Source organism: Poecilia reticulata, linkage group LG13 (assembly GCF_000633615.1).
Source record: "Poecilia reticulata strain Guanapo linkage group LG13, Guppy_female_1.0+MT, whole genome shotgun sequence".
NCBI classification, from domain to species: Eukaryota; Metazoa; Chordata; class Actinopteri; order Cyprinodontiformes; family Poeciliidae; genus Poecilia; species Poecilia reticulata.
The window spans coordinates 17,193,874-17,217,623 of record NC_024343.1 but is presented as its reverse complement, the minus strand read 5'-3'; the positions used below and the strand labels follow the sequence as shown (position 1 = coordinate 17,217,623).

Below are 23,750 nucleotides of genomic sequence, written 5' to 3'. Positions count from 1 at the left end.
TATATATATATATGTGTGTGTGTGTAATGTGCTTCAGTTTAATCAAAGTATATCAGAACATCTTCACTGTAGATTAGCAGGGCAATGCTGTTCTTGCTTCAAATTTCACAAAAAAGTACTCTCTTTGACCATGAAAATGTTATTGAATGCCCTTGGTTGCGTCCTATTAGCACATGAACTAACATCAAAATGTGAAACTGCACGTCTGCTGAGCTTACCATGCAAACTACTTCTCAGTCCAGCGTTCTTCCTAAGAACTGTTTAATGAGAAGCATTGTTGTGATGACTTTCTGAGGCGGCGTGTCAGAAAGAGTAGGAGTCATTTAATGCCAGTACCCAGACCTTAAATTACAAAGTCTAATATATTTTAAGTCATGTTTAATATTCAGCATTTTTATAACAACTGAAGGTAACATCGTTACTTGACTGTGCTATAAAATGGTATTAGGTGAAAATACATAAACAATTTGTTTGCTGCATTGCTTTCCATACATTTGTTCACTAGAAACTTCTCACTGTGTACCATACGACTGAGATTCGTTTTGGCAAAAGAGATCCCAAATCCTATTTGAATGTAATGAATAATTCAGCTATTTAAAGCACTGATCTTAAGTTTTTTTTTTTCTTCTACTTGTTAAAGTTGATTACTTTTTGAACGTTTCCGTTAAACTCACATTACACCTGGCAGTGGTGTGCTCTACAGGCTGTACAGGTTCCCTCAGACATGACATTTTATAATTTAAAATTTCTGGTAACCTAAGTTAGTTCAGCTCTGAACAGTGTTCTTGTCTGACCGCATGAATATCCATTTTGGCCACAGTCCCCTGTCTGGGCATGATTGGCTGGTCGCAGACTTTGCGGACACAGATTGCTCAGAGCTATGGGCATTAATGTGATTGGCAGCGGAGGAGCACGGTGAATTACAAACAGCAGAACCAATCAACAGCAGTTAAAAAGTTGGCCACATAATGAAACAGTTTGATAGGGATGCTACCTTTCTGTCCCTGAAGGTAACAAAATTACTTAGATTTTCAACGTAAGGGTTTAACACTAAGACGAAATATACAGAGCCCTGCAAAGTTCCCATTGAACATTTTCACAGTGATTAGCCGTAAACTCTGAAGTATTTTGATTGGGATTTTATGTGATAGAACAACACAAAGTAGAACATAATTGTGAAGTGTAAAAAAAACAAAACAATCTGTTTAGCTTCAGTCAGATTGGATGGAAAGTGTACATTTAGTTTCAGGCCTTGCTTCACATTCGACTGTGCCATTGTAACACATGGAGATATTTTTATCTAAGCTGTTTACTTTGTGTGGCTAACCTTTGTCCCAGTCCTAAGACTTTTGCAGCCTCTGACCGATTTTCTTTTGAGATTTATTTCCATTCATTATCCCATCAAGTCATCCCCACATCATGATACTACCACCACCATGTTTCACAGTCGGGATGTTGTGTTCAGGGGACACTGCAGAGTAAGTTTTCCCTCACTCTTAGGTTTTTGCTCTAAAATGTTTTATTTTTGTCTCATAAGCCTTACATACTTTTTCAGATTTGTATTTGAACCATTCCCTACCTAAAAACTGCTAATCATTTAGTTTTGGCTGTAGTTTTCCCATAAGATGTGGAAAAATTTGAAGAACGTATGAACATTTTTCAAGTCAGTGTATTTGGATATAACTTACTCTGTTATTGGTAATCGTTACTTTGATTGAATTTTTTTGTTCACGTAAAGTTTGAACTGGGATCAAAAATCAGAAAACAAATGATCCATTCTCATTTCTTGAATTTTAAGGTGGTTAAAACCGATAGCAGACCCTAAGCCAAAGTTTTAGACGAGAAGATTTTTACACTGGAAAATGTTGAAATAAAATAAAGTCGTTTTAATTCAGAATCTTTTCGATGTTTGATTGAAATGTTGGATACAGATAAGTTTCCAAAGAGAGAGAATCTTACATTTTCAGAGTAAAATGTCTTCGTAATTCATTTTGATGCTCTAGCAAGTGTCCAGTCGGTGTGGAAGCCCCCCTACAGTGACAAAAACAAGTGTTTACAGAACGCCAGTCACATTGTGCAATCTGTTTGAATGTGATGGAATCTCCCACTTGTTTCAGGCATCCTTTCTCCTTCCTTGTGTGTGTGTCTCTCTCTCTCTTTTTTTTTGCTGCTAATCAGCATTTGAAAGGGAGCTTTGACAGTGAGAAAGAAACTGAGAAAGGGGAAAAGGGGTGGGGGTAAACGAAAGCATGAGACACAGCGAGTTAGGGAGGGAGAGTCAGAGGGAAGCCGAGGCGAGGGGCTGTACAAGCATGCCTTTTATATTTACTAGTGACTGAGAGGGAGGGAGGCATGGAGCAGCTGAAGGCAGAGACAACTGGTGTGCACGGCTTTCCCAAGAGGAAATGAAAAGAAAGAAGCTCAGCGAGGAGAGTGAATGACTGAGCGGCGGAGAGGAAGGGTGGGAGGGAGCGCGCCGGCTGGAAGAAGGGAGGGTGGGAGGGAGTTAGACAGAGAGAAAGAGATTCTCACACTGGCTGTGTCCTAATCCGAGTCCATCTCCAAGACGCAGCGGAGCAGAGTGTTAGTGAAGTGATTCCGAGACTCGGGGAGAGCCGCATCAGCTCGTCACACACACACACACGCACACACGCATCCACACAGTCTCCTTCCTCCGCTGTCACAGGCACACACTCTTGCAACAGGATGCGTCCGGCTGCGCGGCCACGGCTTTTGTGAAAGTGAGGGGATTGACGGTGCCCACCCCTTCCTGACTGTCCCAGCCGGCCCCCCTTTGGCTCACACACACCGCGTCTGTTTGCTGTGTCTGAGCTCGGGGCGCTGCTGCTTCTGCTGCTGCTGGAGGAGGAGGAGGCGGTGGCGGTGGTGGTGGTGTCGGAGGTGGGGTGGGCACTGCCAGGGCAGAGAAGGGGGCACCTTAGAGGAGAGGAGGAGGGGGAGGAGGAGGAGAAAGAGGAAGACAACAAAGTGGATCAGATCAACCGCACGCGGATGGAAATGCCCGTCAGGTGAGTAGATAATAGATCTAACAACTTACAGTCCACACATACACACACACACACACACACACACGTATGCAGGCAGGCGTGCGGCTGTGCGCACACCGTTGCCGGATGAGCGCAGTTGGACACACACTTGCAAAGTTATTCTCATCCTTAAACTTTCAGTTTCAGTCAGAAATGTGTTTTGATCGACTGATTTGTTGTTTCATGCAACTGGTTAAAGGTTCATGAAAACTTTTGAGCGTCAACAAAGTTCGTTTTTCTTCTCAAATGAGAAAAACTTGTGAGCACAGAACTTTTTTATTTATGAATAAAATGTAGAAATTTTAACAACTATGACCTTCATGTTAAAAGGTTTGATATTCTCTCCATATAACTGAGTGAGAGGATGGCACTTATTGGGTACACGTGTAATCAGAAAAAAACATGTAAATATAAACTATTAAATTAACATTAACGCATCATTTGATGAAATTAAACCAAACCGTCGTCCCTTGGAGGCACAACATCCATTTTTCTTTCTTTACTCTATTTTTATTTAATTTTATTTTTTTACATAAACTTCTTTGTGTGTTTCATAAGTTTAAACTAGCAAACCAAATTCATTGCTGTCCAGATAAGCCAAATAATCGTGTACGTTTATGTTCGGCGTGCTTGTTTGAATGCGTCTGCTGTTTGGAGATAGGAAGGCAGAGAGTGAACGGCATGTGTGCCCGTCTCCACCTGCAGAGGCTGAATTGGTCACAGCTTACTGGCTCGGTAGCATTCGCTGCCTTCGGGGTGTTTTGCAGCAGGTGGTCCAAATTGGCAGAATGACTGTGACAAACAGGCAGCATTTCACTGCTGCTGTAAAGTAAATAACAGCATCAAACCATCACATAGAAAACCCATGTTTTCATTTCCCCCCAAACCCCCACCCGTCTCTATGTCTTTTTTAATATTATTTCTCTTTGACAAGTGAAGCAAAAGTCAAACTCGATTACATTTAGGTGACGTTTTCAGTCCGATTCTGTTTATAAGCCTGTGCGTCGATCTAAATGTAAATATGTGCACGCCCATTCGAAAATTTATGTTGTGGGTTTTTGTGTAAATTGTGGTCTGTTTCAAGCGCCGCCGACAAGTTCATTTGCATCCACACCTGCTGAGGATGCAGGTGCCTTGCAGATACATTCCACCACAACACGAACTCGCTCCGATGTATGTGGATGAGGTGTCAAAAAAATGTTTGGAAAAATAAAAAGGAATTTCAGAACAAGTTTCCTTTTTTTCCTGTAGAACCTAACCCCATCGTAAAAATATGTACTTTAAAATTCATTACACCATGAATGTTTCCGCTTTAAGGATTGTAATTGCTTGAGCACAGATTGGCTCCAAAAGGAGCCAGAGTCCAAAGCGAATCATTGCACGGTACGGTTTATACCCCAGCCTCCTGAGCCGCTGAGCCTCTCCATCCGTTTCAGAAACTGCATGTGCAGGATGTTTTGCTTGCGACCTCTCTTTAGGCCCTTTTTATGAGAGCCAGACACAAGTTTATTTCCTTAGCTTTTCTTTTTTTTCTTTTGCATTTAAGGAGGTGCAGGTTTGTGCCAAAGGCAGAAGAAGTGAACTCGGGTTAAGTTCACGAAAGATAAAATATATCCTGACTACGCATGGAGTATGAGAATCACATGGGATGATGCCCTTGAATAAAAACACCAAGGCCTGATGGTGCAAAACTGGAAAAACCAGGATGTTTGACATGATGTGTTCCTGCTGCTTTGTCATAGGTACAATAATACTATCCATTACATTATCCAGAGTGAGTCAATATCATGACTGTTATTCTTGTAAACAAGAGAAATGTGTAAAAGTATTCTTTTACCCAGCTAACCAGCAGTGTGCAGCAACAGGTGAAGGAGGGGCAGGACTGTTCTCCACCTACTTTTTCTGGCATTCGATTAAAAGGACTTTAACCAGAAGAAGGGAAAGGGGTATGATGGAAGATTGTAGCTGTTTTAGAAAAGTAACTTTTTTTGTTTGTGGTAATTGGTCTTCAGCGGTTACCTGCTGCGGCCGTTACGAGACGAAATGGGATTTAATGTCATTTGTGAGCTCGTTTCTTTCTTTTCTAGCCTAATTTTTTCAAACACTCGCTTTTTGTGACATATAATGACCGTCTTCAGCTCGGCAGGTAAACACCCCGTCTCCTGCTCTCCTGTTTCTTTTATCTCTTGATTTTTTCTCCTCTCTCTGCTGCTCTCTTAGAAACACACACTCTAAGGTGGTCAGTGTGTTGACAGACAGTCGCTTGCACACTTCTTTGCTCTTGCCGTGCAAGCGATTGTGTACGTGTGTGTGTGTGCGTGTGTGCGTGTGTGTGTGTGTGTGTGTGTGAGTGTGAAGAGCGCTGACAGACAGTGTGTGGGTCTGTGACAGAGGGTGTCAGCGCGGTGTCAGGGAGATGTGTTTAGTGTCACACTCTGCTGACCTGATCTCCGGTTGGACTGTCCGCTCCGGCCCCGCTGTGGCTCCTTACATAACCCCCGCTGTCATTCACACAGACGCCCAAAGAGATCTGTGCACGCTCAAACACACGCATGCATTTGGAGATTACAGGAAATGTAACGGCATGCAGATCCCCCCCCTTTAAAGTCCAATATCAGTTTTTTGCGGCTTGTTGAGTTTTCAACATTTCCGCGATTCCGCAGCTTAAAGCAGAAATTAAAATATTCAAACAAAGCAACAAGTTTCAAACACTTTTCTTTCAAAGACAGTTTTGCTTTCCAAAAGTGAAGAACACCCACTCAGCTTGTGCAACTATTATCAGGCTTTCTGACATGTTTACCACACTCATCAGCATGTTCGCTTAAGCATGTGTGCTTCTTCAGTGTGTACTTTTAGTCCTGAGTCAGTGGCCCTGTGTGCCGTTCTTTGGCCTGTGGTTATTTAGAGGTCAGCACTGATATAGTGAAGCCTTGCAAGAGTGGATTTACAATCTGCTGCCCTGGATAGAGGGTTGAATCCATTTGGCTGACTTCTCCACAGTCAGAAAGGAGGCTTTTCTGTCAACTTTCTTATTTTTTCCATGTTTGTTTGCTTTTACAGAACCTCTAAAATGTTCTTCACCTCTTTATTGTCACTTGTCATGACAAGCTCCACATGCTGGACGTCCATGGATATTTTCTTTTATGGCTGAGTCAGTTCGGTCAGACATCATCATTTTTGTTGCCCAGAAAAAAAAATTGGATTAAAAAAAAAAAAATTTTATCAGTCCTATCCAAATGTGTCTTAAACAAAGACAATGAATGACCAACTTTAATAAACCTACAAAGTCATCCCTAACCTCCTTAAATTTACTTGCAGATGTCAGTGGATATCTTTATGGAGCACTCTTTTCGTGTTTCAGAGTAAAATGATTATTTTTATGTCTATGCAATGAAACATTTGTGAATTACACTTCTGGGTTGATGTCATCTTTTACATGTGTTCTCCTTTAACAATGCAGCTTCTTCATTAGTAAGCAAAGAGCTCTGGAGGCTACTTGAACTCATGATGAAATATTTAACTGTGCAGCTCTTCATAAAGTTTAAACAGAGCGTATGCACATCCTTAAAAAGTCTTACATTAATGTGTCTAAAATGAAGCCCCTAAAAACATTCGCTTTAAATATGTTAGTGACAGATCTTAAATTTTATCTTGACAGAACAATTCAGTCTCATATTTTCTATATATATATTTTTTTTCTGGCAGGGCTTTTCTGTCATGCAAATGTTTGAATTGCAAACACACATCTTCATTGCTTTCTCTGACTTGAGGCTACCGGTAACTCATTGCTAACATACCTTTTTTCTAGCTGGTTAGATTTTTTTGTGTCTGTATTGGTTAAGTGCAAATTTATCTCCAGTTGGCTGGATGAAATTTGTACATTTCTGTGGAGAGGTATTACATTTCATTCAAAAAAGTCTTAAATTTGAGTTGGTAAAACCTGCAGAATCCCTTAACTGTATCAAACCCTTAATCATTAAATATTGACAAACAGCCTAATTCATGTTTTTGTAAGTTGAATGCTTAGACGTTTTTGCAGCCAGCTGACTGGCAGTGTATGGCAACAGGTGGGGGGAAAGGCAGCACTGCATTCCTTCATACCACCAAAGAAAACTTTTGTCTGTTAGTTTCTCTTTTACCCACTGAAAGCACTGTAAACAAACAGTCTGACTCATGAAATATAGTCGCACCATTATTAATAACTGGACAACTCTTATTTCCCTCAAACATCCATCGTGAGACAAAGTCCACCCTCTTTTAGTCCGCCTCTTTTGAAGTTTTGAAACACGTGAGGCATTTTTTGAGATTAATCAAGACAAAAAAAACAAACTATTCTGCACACTTATGGTTTCAGCATCGTAGTTTATGTGTGCAGGTACAGCCAGGGATTTCTTATGTGTGTCCTGGACTGTAGAGGACGATAATTATGACATTCTGTGTTGCCGCACGCCTGCGAGGAGCGGACATCAAAGCACGCACATCAAAGCTCTCCGTAATAAAAGAAGAGGCGGGACTAGATATTGATTACAGAAGGTGAACATTAGCAAATCTCCTTCTCTCTTCTTATTTGCCAGCGTCCTCATCTGTTCATCGTTTCCTTTCCTGTGTTTCTTTTTTGTGCTTATGCTTCCCCCGTCCCCTGTGTGCTCTCCGTCCACCCCTCTATCCCTCTTTAATCATTTATTTATTTGCTGATCTCTTTATTTTGCGCTCCTTCAGTTTTAGGGATGCTGCTCCCTGTGCTGGCTGTTATCATCATTCCTTCACACCCAGCCCAGAGCAGCTCCTCCTTTGCTCATCACTGCAGAGATACCTGGGGGCGGGCGGGGTCACGCTGGTCAAATCTAACGGCGTATTGATTCCATTAGATAATTAATGACCCAAGCAAGGGCCGCGGAGGAGCAAAAAAAAGGGGGGGGCGGGTTGAGTGCAAAGGATGGTGTGGGGCGGGGATGCGGATTGTAGATGATGCGAGTGCGAGACGTTCTTCTGGGGAGGGGGTGGCGGACGCCAGGGCCCCTGAGAGTTTAAGAGAACCTTGGGTTGGGAATCAACCAGAACTGTCAAGGTCAAGAGCAGCCGTAGCTTCACTACGGAAGCGGAATGCCGAGCGAGTCGGAATCGCGGGAGGGAAGGTGGAGGGGGGGGGGGGGTAGATCTTCATGTCCAGCAGCTGTCGATTGATCAGCGGCTGAAAAATTGTACATTAAAAAGTGTTTTGACTTCCAAATCCTCAGGTCCAACCGCGGCCGTAATGCATGATAAGTAGTTTTCAAGCCCTCCAACCAGAATACCAAACTTCATCTCCCCGGACGCTCCAGACACTCATTTACAAGCACTCAACAACATGAAAGGCAAAGATAGAAAACTAAGTACATCAAATATTCTGCTCATGTTACAGCCAACCATGTTTTCAACATCTTCCATGATATTGAGCGCTCTGTATTTGATAAGAAATTATTCAAAGGAATATCTCACACTGCTGTTGCATGCATGTGCCGTTTTTTTCTACCTTTTACGTTTGATGTAATTAAAGAGGAATGGTCTGCAGAGAACGAGGGGAGAGCTGTCTGCAGATCCTTAGCAGTGAAATGTTTCTATAATGATGAGAATTTGAACAATGCAATTTTTTTTAACTTATTTATGCTGGTGCAGAAATAGAAAAAAAGTGAAAAGTTGAAGGAATTAGGGTTCAGGATTTGAACAATATGTTACAAATTTTACACATTTTAAGAGTTTTTTTGAGACTCTTAAAATGCAGCTTCATGTTTCCTTATTGTGCAACTTTTCATGGTTGTCTTATTATTTTTGTGAATTTCTGGCTATTTTGTAGTTTATGCTTCACTTTGGTCAACCATTGTTTTAAATCTGCCTTAGAAATAAATGTTGACATGAAAGCAATATGAATAATTTTTATAAAATTTGTGGATGACTACCTGGAATTGCAACTGCAGTGTTACGCATTTGGCGAAATGGAGCCAATTCAAAGGTGCTCAGCATCGCATAAAACAGCCTTAAAAGGAACAAAACAAACAACATACCTCATTTTAATAAGTAAAGTTTCAGGGAAACATCAATATTCACATTGATTAAACTGGGATTGATGTTGTTTGCAAAACCCCAAAACTGTAAGTATGGTTTTCATCGTCATTTTTTCCTATATAAAGAACTTAATCTACTGCTGGCACTAGGAGAACACTAAGTTCCCACTGCAGCCTGAAGTGACCCAATTCTGATTTTTTTGAGGTAATGCGACCTGTATCCGATCTTTTCATTGCAGTGTGAACAGCACAGGTCAGATTCTTTTTCGAATGTGACCCATATCCGACACGTATCCGATTCAAATGCGACTTAACGTTCAGGTCGCGTTCATCCGAACTGAACGTCACTGATTCTCAACAAATCTCACTATTCTGTGTCCTGATACGCGCAAGCGGGAAGAAAAACAACAACCATGACGGACTATATGAGGATTAAGTTGTTAATATGCTGCTCTGGCCGGACAACAACTTCAAATATGTAAGCTAAGCTCCATCGCTAGACTCCATGTTTATTTCCGCAAACAATAGACATTAATACGTAGACCCCTCATGGAGCGGGTCGGCCATATTGAATGTGGAATATATGCCAGTAAGCTAATACAAGTAAATGGCAATCAAAGAAATTACTAAAGAGAGCGTTTCCAACCTTTGATGTGATTACTTAATTGTTTTGGGGCATTTCTGAATAAAGAACACAATGTTTTATTTGATAGAAATGATTCTGATCATTTTTATATTGAAATTGATGAACAGACACACTTTTAGTGTTTTATTAAAGAATATATTTACATAATTCCATAATTTAATGTACTTTTCACATTTCAAGACAAGAAACAAATAATTTTCCTGTATTTATTTTTATACGGTATTGAGAAATGACTTTTGATTTATAAATCAATCATTGTCAAACATTAAACTACATATTTTTCTTACTTTTTTCCAGAGAATAAATATTTATTACAGTATGGCAACTCTGCTATTGACAGCAAAGACTGAAAATAATTCTAATAGAGAAAATAATTTTTATTTCATTACAAAAGCTACATTATTACACTAATACTTCAGATTGAGATATTTAAAAATAAACAAAAAGTGAAAGAATAAAACATTTATTTATTATACTGGGAACACTGGTCACAGGCAGGACTTCAGTCTGCTGGTCACACTGGGAGAACTCCAATGACTTCTGAGACGTCCTGGTTCACAGGCTAAGCCGCAAACGCTGAGCACTTCTTCTTTTTATGGCGGTTGGCAGCACACTTAGAACGCTGACGTTATTGCGCCCTCCAATGCGCATGCGGGACACTTTCAGGTCGTTTGCCCGTTCACACTGCAGAACGCATCGCATTTACTGGCAGTGTGAACGGCCCCGGCAAAAAAATCTTAATTGCCAAAAAATCTGAATTGGGTCACTTCAGGCTGGTCACTTCAGGCTGCAGTGATGATAATTAAGGTGTTTCTGTTTATTTTAAACAATAAACTAATTTATTGTGGGCTTCTGAGCAGTACAACTGCACTTAATGTAAACGGTGTTATAACTTTTACTGACAAAAAGACAAATTTATCATCACTGCAATAAATAACCATAAAAATATAAACCGCATTGCCCAGTACTAACAGAAGTACTGGGCAAAAAACATTTGCAACAACTTTTAACATTTGTTCTATTTATTAAATTTTTGTTAAATTTGTAGATGAAACAAACTACCACATAACTATTAGAATCAATAAAAATAGAACAAGTTGCTCACGTACAGATATAATATTCTGCTCAATGGACATAAAAACCAAACATAATTACCAGTTGTTGAGAGTAAGTGATAAATTCCTGGACATTTACGACACAATTTTCCTCTCCTAGACCTTATTACTTCAGCTGCTAACTTGTTTTCTGTTTTCACTTCACCAGAAAGTAAGAATCTAAATTCTTAATTTTGAGATACAGAAAAGCAAAGAAACAGAAATAAGAAACAGGTGTTTGTGTTTTTTTTTTCATTTGAGGTCTAACTCTATACAGTGCCGAAAAGATTGACTATTTCTCATGTGTTTTTTTGGAAAGTTTACCACTATATCAACAATAACCCACTGTTTTGAAAAGAAAACTGAAGTTCATATCAACCATACCTATACAGCATGCAATAAATGGATAAAAAAAGTTGAATAAAATATTTTTTATGAATAATTCTGCTGAATTTTGACAAAAAATTAGAAACAAAAAACCTTCAGAAGCGAAGTCCTTGTTGTTTTCTGCAAACTACTGGCTTGCACAGACTTGTTTCTGCTCTTCACCTTCGCATGACTGCAGTGTGCATGTAATCTCTAGTGGGCAATGAGAGCTCCTGTGCCTCTGCATTCGCAGTCTTGGCCAGACTCTGTATTGGGCCCCAGGGGTTGTGGAGATGAGGCATAAAACAACCATGCCCCTACCTAGGGGAGCTGGTGGCAAGGCGGCGGGGCTGTTGTCTGTCGGCGTGCTGTTTGACTTAAATGTGTTCATTTGCCTTAACTCCTGACTCCCTACGGGGAGGGGCAGCTTGGGGAGGAGGAGGGGCGCGCTAACGAACCTCTGACAGCTGGAGGCCCTAATTAAACGTCCCCGCTGAAAATAAACAGAGCCGGAGCCAAGCGGGCAGCAAAGAGTGGCTTGCGAACGAGCGTTCGCTCGCGGTGCCCTCCTCTCTGTTGCTGTTGACACATTGCCAAGAGAGCATGACTTTATAGGGCGGGAGTCTCAAAGGCACCCTCACATACACACACATACGCAACACTAACGAGTATATAGCGCAGCCGCAACACATTTCGAGCACCTGCGGTCACACTTGATGGGAGTCGATCTCCACAGCTGTGAACGCAGTATATTTTTTTACTCCTGGTGCTTACAGGAATCGCACCTTGCTTGTCCTATATGTTTCCCGCTGCGCAGCAGCAGAATAAAGCAGCCCGGCTCGATTGGAGGGATTGGGGGTGTCTCACACTCCGTCTAGCTGGATGACATGTCTACATTCAGCCTGTTGTGCTGCAACGGCTAGCCCGAGCATTAGCAGTCAATGTGGCGGGGTCCATTTGAGCGAGTGCATTAATGGGCCGCCCAACCTGCGACAAGGTTATGAGGCTGATTGAATAATTACTGTGGAGGCTCCTGTCCATTACGGCCCCGTGCCCGCTCAGATAGAGGCAGACTCAGTGAGAGATGCAGAGATAGTTTGAGACAGAAAGATGGGGAGGGCAGATTAGATAAGCACAGATAGGGTCAATTAAGAGATAAACACACAGGTATGGGCTGGAGGCTGGCTGTGTATTGTGTGTGTGTGCGTGCGTGTGTATGCGTGTGTGTGAGCGTGAGGCTGTGAAAACGGTTTCCTGTCTGTGTCTCCTTTTGATCCCTCCATCCAGCCCCACACAGCCTAATTTGGCATGAAGAGCATTTATCCAGGTGAGGCAGAAAAGGTGACAAAGGTGAAGTTGTTACAGAGGTGCTCTGCCCTCCGCTTGACCCTGTCGACTTGCCCAGATTCCCAAGGAAAGGGATCTGTCGGCGTCCCTCTTATGGGATTAAAATATATAGGCTCGCTGTAGGTGAATGAATATGATGGCAGTGGGAATACTTTAGAAAGAGCTTAATGTAAGGCCGGAAAATTAACCACGTTTATCCAACAGTGGTACCAACATGACACGGGCCGTTGTGAAATTGTTCTGTACAATAGAATTGGTTTATACTACTTGTTATGCCTTAGGAAAAATCTAAAATGTAGGATCAACCCCAAATAAATTGAGTAGTTAATTTACAGTGTTTATTGTGCAGAATGTTTCATTTTATTTTCTAAAGCTCTGCAAGTATACCAAGGTGATATTCATTGAGATATCTGCCCGTTTAGCCCGTCTGGAGTCCGTTTGCTGAAACAGTTGTTCTAATAGGAGTGATTGGTTTCACTGATTTAGTTTCCAGACCATGTCTACCTCTGTTTTATCATTGTCACATTTTTTTCCAAACAGAAAAATTTAGTTTTTCTTGTAAGCGAGGAAATAGTGAAGCACTGGCAGGACCCAGCAGCAGCTTCCTCACTCTAAGCTGTAGAAAACTTGATCTGGTCGGTCTGGCTCTCCGTTTGGCAACTCATTGAAAGGCATTTAAGTCAACTTTTTAAAACCTTAATAAACCTCGGTTCTGAAACTGACACGATTGAATTTTTTTTTTCACAAGATATTAAATGTAATTTCAAAGAGAAGCAGCACAAACACAAATAATTTATTATTCAACTTTAAAAATTTCTGAAGAATATTGCGATTACGTTGCAGCTTTTTCATCATTTTCAAAACTAGGATTAATTGTAAAAGTTTAAATTACGGTGTGTGCTGTGGTGGCAAAAGGGTTAAGCACAACCCACATATGGAGACCTCAGTCCTTGATGCAGTTGTCGCAGGTTTGATTCCCGGCCTTGGCGACCTTTGCTGCATGTCTTCTTCTCTCATTACCCACTTTCCTGTCAATTAACTATCAAATAAAGGCCACTAGAGCCAAATAATATCTAAAAAAAAAATTTAAATTACAAACCGTTATGAGATTTTCTCTGGATGCTGATGGTGAAATTAAAAGTTTCATACTATTTACAAAAAAAGCGAAAATGTAGAATACTGACCAGCTTAATTTACCTTTTAGAAATTCTGCTCTTCACAGAGTAACTTAGCTACAATTAGCTGGTTAATTGGTTGCGCTATGTGCTGTGGCAGTCAGCCTACAATCACTCCACTAACCAGTTGGAGTGATTGATGGTGGAGCCAGAAACAACTAAATTTTTCTTTCTTGCAAGGAGCTAAAAGTGTAAGATTGTTGTTTCTGCCAGCTGAGTGCCAGTGCACAGCAACAAGTGCCACCCAGGTGAACTCCAGAACTTTCTCCGTTATCTCACACGAGAGACGCTGCCACTTCTTTTTTCTTACATGTAGTCGTGTGCCATAGAGATCCAGGTTTGATTGTGAATGACTCAGCAGTTCTCTCCATTAATAATAATAATAATAATAATAATAATAATAAATAATAATAATAATAATCAATTTAATTTATAACGCACTTTTCATTAATAAAAATCTCAAAGTGCAACACGGTGCAGCCAAAAACAAATAAAATCAGCAATCAAAAACAATAAAAAAAAGACAGTCACTTAAGGGTGGAGTAGGCTTGTCTAAAAAGAAAGGTTTTCAAGCCAGTTTTAAAATCGGACAATAATTGCGGGGCTCTCAAATAGTCCGGGAGAGAGTTCCATAGACGAGGAGCAGCCACAGCAAATGCTCGATCAACCATAGTCCATTGTAAAATAACCAAACTAAAGTCAGGAAAACCTGACCACCTCGCTCAGGTAGTCAACTTCTGTCTGTATTTTGTGGATTATTAAGCTCTGTTACTGTATGTCATACATACGCTGAAGTTTTAAATATTTATGCGAATGCATACAACATCTGTGCCCACAAAGGCCAGCTTTTACATGGCTGACCTCGGATCATGTCAGAAATAGACATCCTACTTTTCTGCTCTTCCCTTTAGCTGCTTAAAGACAGAATAAAACAATGAAAGATGACCCGATCTCTCTCTTTCTTTGTGAAACTGATTATTGACTTGTCTGCCTTTGAAATCTGTCCAAGAAGATTTCTCGCTTGCATTTAATGTTGGCTGTTTAAGGTCAGATTTGCGAAATGATATCTGCCAAACCTGCCCGGCTTCTGCTGACCCCTCTTAGCCGAGGTCAGCATAGCCATGCTCGAACTCGAGACATAATCCATTTTCCTTTGCCCTGGCAAAGCTCTACTGACTGATTGTGCTGACCCAGCCAGCCTGAAGGAAGAGGGAGATAGAGACAGAAAGGCAGAGAGTGAGAAAGAGAGGGGGCATGTGAGGCCCAAGGGCATGACACCGAGGTGCTGGGGGCCACAGCAGCCCTTTAAATGTCAACACAGCACAGAGGGGAGGCAAACTGTTGAGGAGCAGAGCGGCGTTTGAGGACCACGGAGAAAACTGGCAGATTCTATGACAGGAGTTTTGAACGTTGGCACAATACAGCAAACAGAGGAAGTGGACAATGTGTTTTGTCCGCAGAGATATTTGGTTGAAACCACAGTCACTAGTTTGGAAACTTTTTTTCCCGTGAATGGGGCATTTAGTGAGGTCATTCTGTGCATATTTGCGAACGCTTTTGTCCTTTTGGAAATGTATACATATTCTATTTTACTTTAGAGTTGATAAATCAACAAAAAAGTAGTGCGTAAATGTGAGGTGGAAGGAAAATTATGCTTTGTTGGCGAAGTTTTTTTTACAATTAAAACTCTGGAAAAGGGTTGAAGACAAAATCCATTGTTGAAAGAAAGACAATAAGTCCAATTTTCACTTTGTCATAAGCCAGGAAAAACAGCAAACACATGGAAGAAGGTGCTCTGGTCAGATAAGAGTGTTTTGGCCTACATGCAAAATGCTACGTGTAGCAGAAAACCAACAGCACACTTTACCCTGAACGCACCATAATGTTGGGAAACATGGCGTCCTAGGGTAGAGATAAGTTTTCTGGAGCATAGACAGGAACATCGTAAATAGTTGATGCAATGTACAACCGTGACACTTATTTCTCTCTCTCTCTTCTTTCTTTTTGTCTCTCGTTCTCTCTTTCTTCTCCAAGATCAGCCCCATCTACCATTTCCATCATATGACCATACCCTTTATTCGATGTTTCTGAAATTCAAAACACAAGAACATTCTGCATGAAGATCCAAACACAGATCAAATAAAGTACGTAGCACTTTTCCAACCGCATTTGATGAAAATGTGGAAAATAAATGTTTATTTTATTATTCCACTTCCAGAACAACAGCTAGAACTGATGAGAGTAAAACCCATCGCTAATCACAGATCAATTGATTGGTGCATCTTATTACAAACTGTAATACGTTTTGTCGACCAGCTGTCCATAACCTTCAGGTGTTTATTAGCTGATAAGTCACAAGCATGTGTAGATAAAGAATGTGTCGCTTCATGTAGTTGTAGCCACGGTGCTTTTTGAGAAGCAGTAAAGACCCAAATGAAAGTACAAAAACATGCAAAAATGAACATTTTGCATAATAGGTCCCCTTTAAAATAATTACTGCAAACATGACGAATCTTGGGAGATCTTGCATTAACTCCCTGGAAAAATAACCAAAGAAAAGAAAAGAAAAAGGGAAAAATATCAGGCCTAGAAAAGACTGTCTGCAGCAGACGAACTGTATTTTAAAGAGATTTCCCTAAGGAATACCTGGGAAAAAATATAGTGAAGACCTGAGACAGGACCTTAGAGATGCACCTGGCCCTTCACTTCATCCATCTACTGTATGCCAAGTTTCCAGCAAAGAGTCCTTTGGGAATCACCTTGTAGGTGCAAAAATCCAACCTCCATGTCTGTCAAACTGTTATTTGGGGAATTTCTATAGAGTCAGCAATAAAAATTAGGACAAAATGTACGTTTTTGTTAATAGTAACGTGCCAAAAGATCCAAGTAAAGTGTCAGTTCTTCTCGTACTATGCAAAAACATCAAAACGCATTTTAGACAAAATCACGAAAGCTTACAGTACGTAATAAATTTCAGATCCTCAAACTCGAATGTGTGCTCTCTGCTCATAAACTTTAAGTAGATCATGAGAATTTTATGGCAAATATTGATGACTGAACCAAGGTCACTTGGTTAATTTACTTCTTACACTTTACCTGTTTCTCGTGAATTTCCAGGTCTGAGTCTGTCGCAATCCGAACCGACCGCAGCCTTCGTTAAGGAGCAGCGCCCGGCGCTGTATTGGAGCAAGCATGGCAAGCATGCCGTTTGTCAGCGAGGGGAAATGTGTGAGTGTGGAGTGGGATTTCCTTCAAGGACTTCTCGCCAAACCTCCTACACTACCCTGGTAAGACCCTCCAACCCACACACACACGCACGCACGCACACACACACACACACAAACACAGTATATCTATCTATATATTTCTATCTTCACTCTGCAAAAGCACAACATCTTACCAAGTGTTTTAGTTTCTAGTGCAGTTATCTTTGTCCATTTAAAATAAGACAAAACTAATTTAGAAGTCACTTTTCAGAAGGTTTATGGGAGCTTGCTTTAAGTCAATATTTTTTTAATATAGATGAAAAAGTATACAGTTATATGTTCCACTGACTCATAACTAGTACTTTTTCATCTTTATTAAGGAATTATTGACTAAAATCAAGCTCCTATGTTTTGCTGAAAAGTTACTTGTAAGTTAGTTTTGTTAGTTTTGTCTTATTTTAAGTGTCCTAAGATATTTGCCCACCAGAAACTGGATCAAAAGTACTCAGTAAGATTTTGTGTTTTTGCAGTGAAGGACTTTGCATTGACTTCCACTAATTTTTTAATTAATTTCTGTAGCCCAACCCTGGCCCTGGCCCCAAACCCAACAATTACAAGTACATGTCTAACTCTAAACATCACCTAAACTTAATTTGCACCCGAGTCATAAACCTAACCCCCAACCCAAAACCAGCACCTCACAATGTAAGTATTTGTCGGACAAATGGGCTTTGCAAGATGTGAAATGCTAACACACACACACACACACACGCACACACACACACGCGCACACACACACACACACACACAACACACACACACACACGCACACACACACACACACACACACACACACACACACACACACACACACACACACACACACACACACACACACAGACCAATATAAGCCTGGGAGCATGCCCATGAATTAATCTCCACAAGGTGAAATCCATGGGTTGACACCCTTGCACATACTGACAGCCTGATAAAGAGTTCCCCTTCAGTGAAACACAATACAGAAGACGTAAGTCTGTTTTGCTCAGCACTACATTTCACCTGCGCCGGTGCTCACCTGCCAGTTCTGTCAGACACGGGACCCCCTGCACCTTCCCCTTAAAGGAGATTAAGTAAATTTGGCAGGAATTATTAATGGGCAGTCATTTACAGGCGGATATAAAAACTAAGCAGAATCAATGTGTGCGTATTGATTGTTCTCGGTGGCTGGGGTCGAGGCAGTATAATAATGAGATGTTACACGGGCTGGCAGCATGAGTCCACACACACTCGCAGGGRGACGSACCGATTTCACTTGTTGGGGGGGGAGAGAAATACAGCAGCTGTGCCACCTGATTAAGATATAACCATATCTGCACACACGAATTTAACACACCTTTTATTGCACGCGCACGCTGGAAATCTCGGCGCAAAAACCCCATAGACACAAGAGAGAATATCACGCCCGTGTACACACAAACACTTTATTCCAGCGCTGCACTGACACAAATTGTGAAGTGGCTGTGACAACATAATTCCACCACTCAGGCCCCATTGAGGAGAGTCAATACCCAATCACAGAGACAGGCTACCTGAGCCCCGGCTCCCTCCACCCAGCCCCCCGCTCTCTGTCACTCTGCCCCTCCCTCCACTATTGATCCCTCAATCACAGCTACAGCTCACTAGCCCGGGACCAGATGAGGGAGAGGCAGAGGCTTTAGACGGAGGGAGGGAAGGGAAAGGAGCGATAGGCAGGGGAGAAATTGTGTGCACAGGTTCACATATGGATTTTAGAGCAAATAGTATTATTAGGACTCTGGTCGAGTGGATAAAAGAAGAGGAGAGTTTGTAATTATCAGGCTCGTCTTCAGGTGATTGTTTCTCTGCAGCAACTGGATCCAATAAAACTCTATGTATTCATTTTTTTTTTATGAGTACAAATGCGGACATTCGTTATACAGATTCATTCATTCATCAAACTTGTGACAGTACGAAACCGAAACCGATGCTACTTTACAGTTTATTTGGAAAAGTCTTTGTACTTTTGAAGATTTTTCAAAAATTTTTTTACAGCTAATGTTGTAAAAATCTGATTCATCACATCCTTTTAAAAAATCCAATGTGTTTTGTTAGCTAAAACTCTTTTTGCAGGGAACTATTTCAGGTTTAAAATGAATACTGTACAATCGTACAAGTGTTGATGAATGATTCATATTAATCACATTATGTGCCATAAAACAACTGCTCTAAATAAACACTGACACAGACTGGAAGACATCACACACACAAAAGAAATCCTGCAAAAAAAACAAAAAACTTTTTCATTTGTTGCTACGTTTTGTTACTGAAAGCCTTTTAGGTTTAAAATAAATTCTGTACAAGGTAACCCACAGCTTCAATGGAATAGAAATCAAAGACTGACTAAAAAAATAGCAGCACAGAGATTAGAAGAAAAGCTATTTCACAAAGATAAACAAACACTTTCCACCAAATGACTCACTTTTTTTAGGCTTGTATAGAACACTTCATAGATAGGAGAGAGAGAAGGGTAAGACATGCAGCTAATGGGTTGAGACCAGGAATCAGACCCAGGACAACCGTGTCCAGGACTACAGCCCCTCAACATGGTGCACACACACTATCAGCTGAGCCGTCCAGCACCAAATGTTAGTCAATCTTTGACAAAGTAAAAGTTCATCCTCCTTTTGTCTATCAGCTAAATCGTAGCTTTCACAAACCCAGTTTTGATATCGCAATATCTGATCCATAATGACATTGAGCTAAAAGTTAATTTCATACAATACCTCTTTGTTTTCTAATCATTGTGGCTTGATTGTCAATTTATATCAATTTGACATCAATTTCCTGCGCTGTTTTAGAACTGTAGTCCGACTGTAGTTTCAGCAATAGCAGTGGAAGAAGTGAACAAAACCGTTCACTTGATATTGAATTTACATTAACAGTGAGCTTCTTGGCCTCAAGCGCATTAGCTACGTCACAGGCAAACATTAGTGATTGGGTAAAATTTAACACCTCTACACAATCCACGTCATGAGGAAGCAATCATTTCTCAGACCCTCTGGACAAAGCAAAGTGTAGTACAAGGGCACAGGTCATTACCAGGCTACTGTTAAGACCATCATCCAAAAATAACAACTCCCATAATCCTTATATGAATCTGCAAACAGGTGGAAGAAGTTTTGAACGTCTCCAGATTAAGTGTAAAGCACTATATGTGATGAAAACAATAGCATAAAGTGGTCTGAACGGCCCACACTGTTGGTGAAAGATTGCTGTAGCCGCATTATGCTGGAGAGATGCTTTTCTTCATCAGGGACACAGAAGCCAGTCAGAGCTAATGGGAAGCTAAATACAAGACAATTCTTGAAGAAAGACTTTGAAAGTGGTCAAACAGATTGAGGTTGAAGTTCATTTTCCTGCTGGAGAACAACCCTAGACACACGACAGATTAAAGCAAACGTGCGTGTTAGAATGCCTGCCCAAAGTCCTGACCTAAAACCAAGTGGGATTCTGCAGGAAGACTTGTTCACAGATACTCTGCAGATACTCTACTGAGCTTAGGCTATTTTCCAAAGAAGAATTGGTAATAATTTCAGTCTCGCTACAGTATGTGTGCAGATGGTGTAGACATATCGCTAAACACTTGCAGCTGTATTTGCAGAAAAAGGGAGTTTTCTAAATTATTGACTTTGAGAACCTGACAAAATGCATACCACACTTATTAGCTTTTGTGTACAATGAAACCAAACTAAGTGTTATCATACTAAATAATGGACTACGAGTTGAAAAACCTTATGCTACCAGATCTAGAACTCAAACCATGTAGTTGGAAAACCATATAAATGGCCAAAAAGAGACATCCACGCTAGTTGCTCTGATTTTGAACATCAGTTTATAAATTTTTATGGGTTTTTTTTTCTCTCTTGATGCATTTATTTGTCCATAAAGTTTCCTTTAGTCTCTTGCTCAATCTACTTGTAATACACTTGTGTTTGTTTCTCAGTCTCCAGAACCTGCGTAAAGAGAAATCTCGCAATGCAGCTCGTTCTCGACGGGGGAAGGAGAACTTTGAGTTCTTTGAGCTGGCTAAGATGCTGCCTTTGCCAGGGGCCATCACGAGTCAGCTCGACAAAGCGTCAGTCATTCGGCTGACTATCAGCTATCTACACATGCGCACCTTTGCAAGCCAAGGAGACCCACCGTGGAGCCCTCTGCTGGAGGGAGACAACTGCAGCAAAGGTAAGTTAGAAACCAAGAAACCTAGATTAATCCCAGACTCAGTTGTGTTACAGTTGTAAGTTTTGAAACTGAAAGGATTTATGAGTTCATCAAGTGCCACCATCCAGCAACTTTTGGATGCGTCTCCAACACACCTGAATCAAATGAATGGTTGGTGACCAGGACCTTTGCAAAGCTTGCTGATATGCTGCAGTTCAGCCCTGTGATCCATGCTTAGAGCAGGAAAAGTTACAGGACACTTTGAGTTTCCATCAGTATTTATTTTATGTGCATTTCAGGAACAGTTGATGGTCCTGGCAAAATTTTAAATATCTTCCTCAATTTCGCAAAAAATATTTTCTTGGCTGCTTGAGGTGGTTTTTGGCTTTTTCATAAAAAGGTAATGTGCAAAAGGGAAAATGGAAGCACATATACCGGTTAAGTTCTGACGTAGCAAACTTTACCATCAACTGGTAGGTTTGTGCCCCTTAGAGACAAAAAAAACTGTGAGAAATTTCTAAGTCCCCAAGTGATAAGTCACTTAGTGTTTTCTAAATTCGTCATAGTTTACAACTTGTGCATCTTGTTCATTACACCTATCCATATCATCAACCTCTGACAGAAATTTATGTTTTGCTTAACCTGGCTGATTCGCTCCTAACCAGTAAATGGAAGGACGACTTATTCGCACTTTCCTTTTTGTTCTATTTTGTGACATTTCAAAAGTTTGCATGACAATCTGTCAGCTGCGACAGACTGGCGACCTGTCCAGGGTGACCCCGCCTCTCGCCCGGATCGTTAGCTGGAGATAGGCACCAGCAACCCTCCCGACCCCACTAAGGGACAAGGGTGTAAAGAAAATGGATGCATGGATGGATGGATGGACAATCTGATGGAAACAAAACTGAAAGGCACACGAAGGTTCGAGTTGCAGACCCCTGGCCCAGAAAACACAAACTCAAGAACAAAACATGCAATCATATTCCTTTGTTTCAGATTTGATGTATTCTTTGTGTAGGGATAAAGATGAGTCAAAGTTGATGTGTTGCAGTCAAGGCAGTAAAAAGGTCAAAGTGGCTTGTGCTTGTGTGTAAGCCAGAGACGCTCCAACCAGCAATCGTGTTGCTGCAACTCTTGCTGTTAGGAAGGAGACTCCTCTGTTTACAGAAGAGGTCAAAGTTTCCTGGTACCGGTCATTTAAGCATGTTTTGACTAGACCCCCTAAGAAGATGCTTGGAATCGAGTCTAGACTTTTACCGTTTTTCTTACCATACTGAATTAGTGAAAATCTGTTAGTTAATTTGTTTGTGACTGTTGTGAACTTGCTGTGATCAGATCTGATTGCTTATTTTTTTTGCTAAGTTCCTTGTAAGAACTTTCTCATCAGAATTAAATCAGTTATAAGCAGAGCAATAATCAATAATGAAAACAGCAGTCTGACCTTCCAGATGTGCAACTTTGAACCTTGGATGAATTCTCCTTGGTTCCAACCAAAGAAATTAAATAATTTGCAAGTGTTTTTTTTGGGGGGGGGCGGGGGGTAATGAGATGAATAAATTAATTTATCAGTGAGCAGTTGTTAATTTTTCTTCCATAATTGTGAAAGTTTACACAGTTTTTTTCCTAAAATAATAAAGCAGAGATAATTGTGCTAACAAAGAATGCAAACCCTTTGGAGTATGTTTTCTTTGGCTTGAGTCTCTCTCTTGGTCAGCTGGTCATTTACTCAGTTTAGTCATTTTAATTACATTGGATGTATTAGAGCACACAAACATGCTGCTTTGCATGGCTTTAAATGCACCACATGTGCATATGAAAATGCATACTTTTCAAAGCAGTGCATGAGTATCAATCTAATTTATGGGTTGCGTGTTTGAAAGGGGAAAAAAGAGAGAAGCAGATGACACACAGAAAGGGAGGATACGATTGGTGCAAATTGTAATTACAGAAATTAACTACATAACGAGGACAGTGTAATTATACAGCCCATTTAATTGCTGCCATTACTGAGGGGAAACGATGTAGCTACAATACAATTAGAAATGTGTGTTTGTGTGTGTTTGAATGTGCGTCCTCGCCTGATCAAAATTAATTGGAGTATTTGAACAAACGCTATCCATGTTGGTGTAAGACTTTTTTTGTAGAGGCATGTAGGATGTCGTACGGCAATATGTACTGCAATTTTTTGAGCAAAGTAGGTAGAACAATAACAACCAGGACAGTAGTTGCTTCACGTCCTGGAGCAGCTTGTAGAAAACACAGATTTTTAACATAATTCAATTAATTCTTTTTAAAAAATGAATATGTACAAAACAAGTATGTACAAATTCACTGTATCTGCACTAACATTTTGAAAAAGAAAAAAAATTTCTGCTCAAATATAAAAGAGTAAATGTTCTTAATTTGTGCTTCTCCTTTGTTTGTCGGACGTTTGACCAGACATGCCTGAGGCAGTTTCCACATAGTGCAGTTTTCTAGATTTGGATTAAGACTAATCAGGTTCTTCGTTGGACCCTCGTCCACTTCATCTACACCCAGTTAATGGGCAGTAGAGCAGAAAGTGGCTGCTGCTGCAAACCTCATCTATTGTGA

General features: G+C 40.7%; 1 protein-coding gene across 6 annotated transcripts in view; it reads left to right on the top strand.

Moving 5' to 3' along the window:
- npas1 (neuronal PAS domain protein 1) overlaps positions 1-23,750 on the top strand; it is a 94,260-nt gene that overhangs the window by 31,655 nt on the left and 38,855 nt on the right. For 4 of the 6 annotated variants that reach the window (XM_017308355.1, XM_017308354.1, XM_017308353.1 and 1 more), the window contains exons 1-3: positions 2,517-3,029; positions 16,834-17,003; positions 20,944-21,179. In XM_017308355.1, the coding sequence (XP_017163844.1) occupies positions 16,909-17,003; positions 20,944-21,179 (331 nt within the window). In that variant the 5' untranslated portion in view covers positions 2,517-3,029; positions 16,834-16,908. Of the gene's footprint in view, positions 1-2,516; positions 3,030-15,754; positions 15,861-16,833; positions 17,004-20,943; positions 21,180-23,750 lie in introns of those variants that run through there. The other 2 variants (XM_017308352.1, XM_008425730.2) reach the window with 2 other exon arrangements.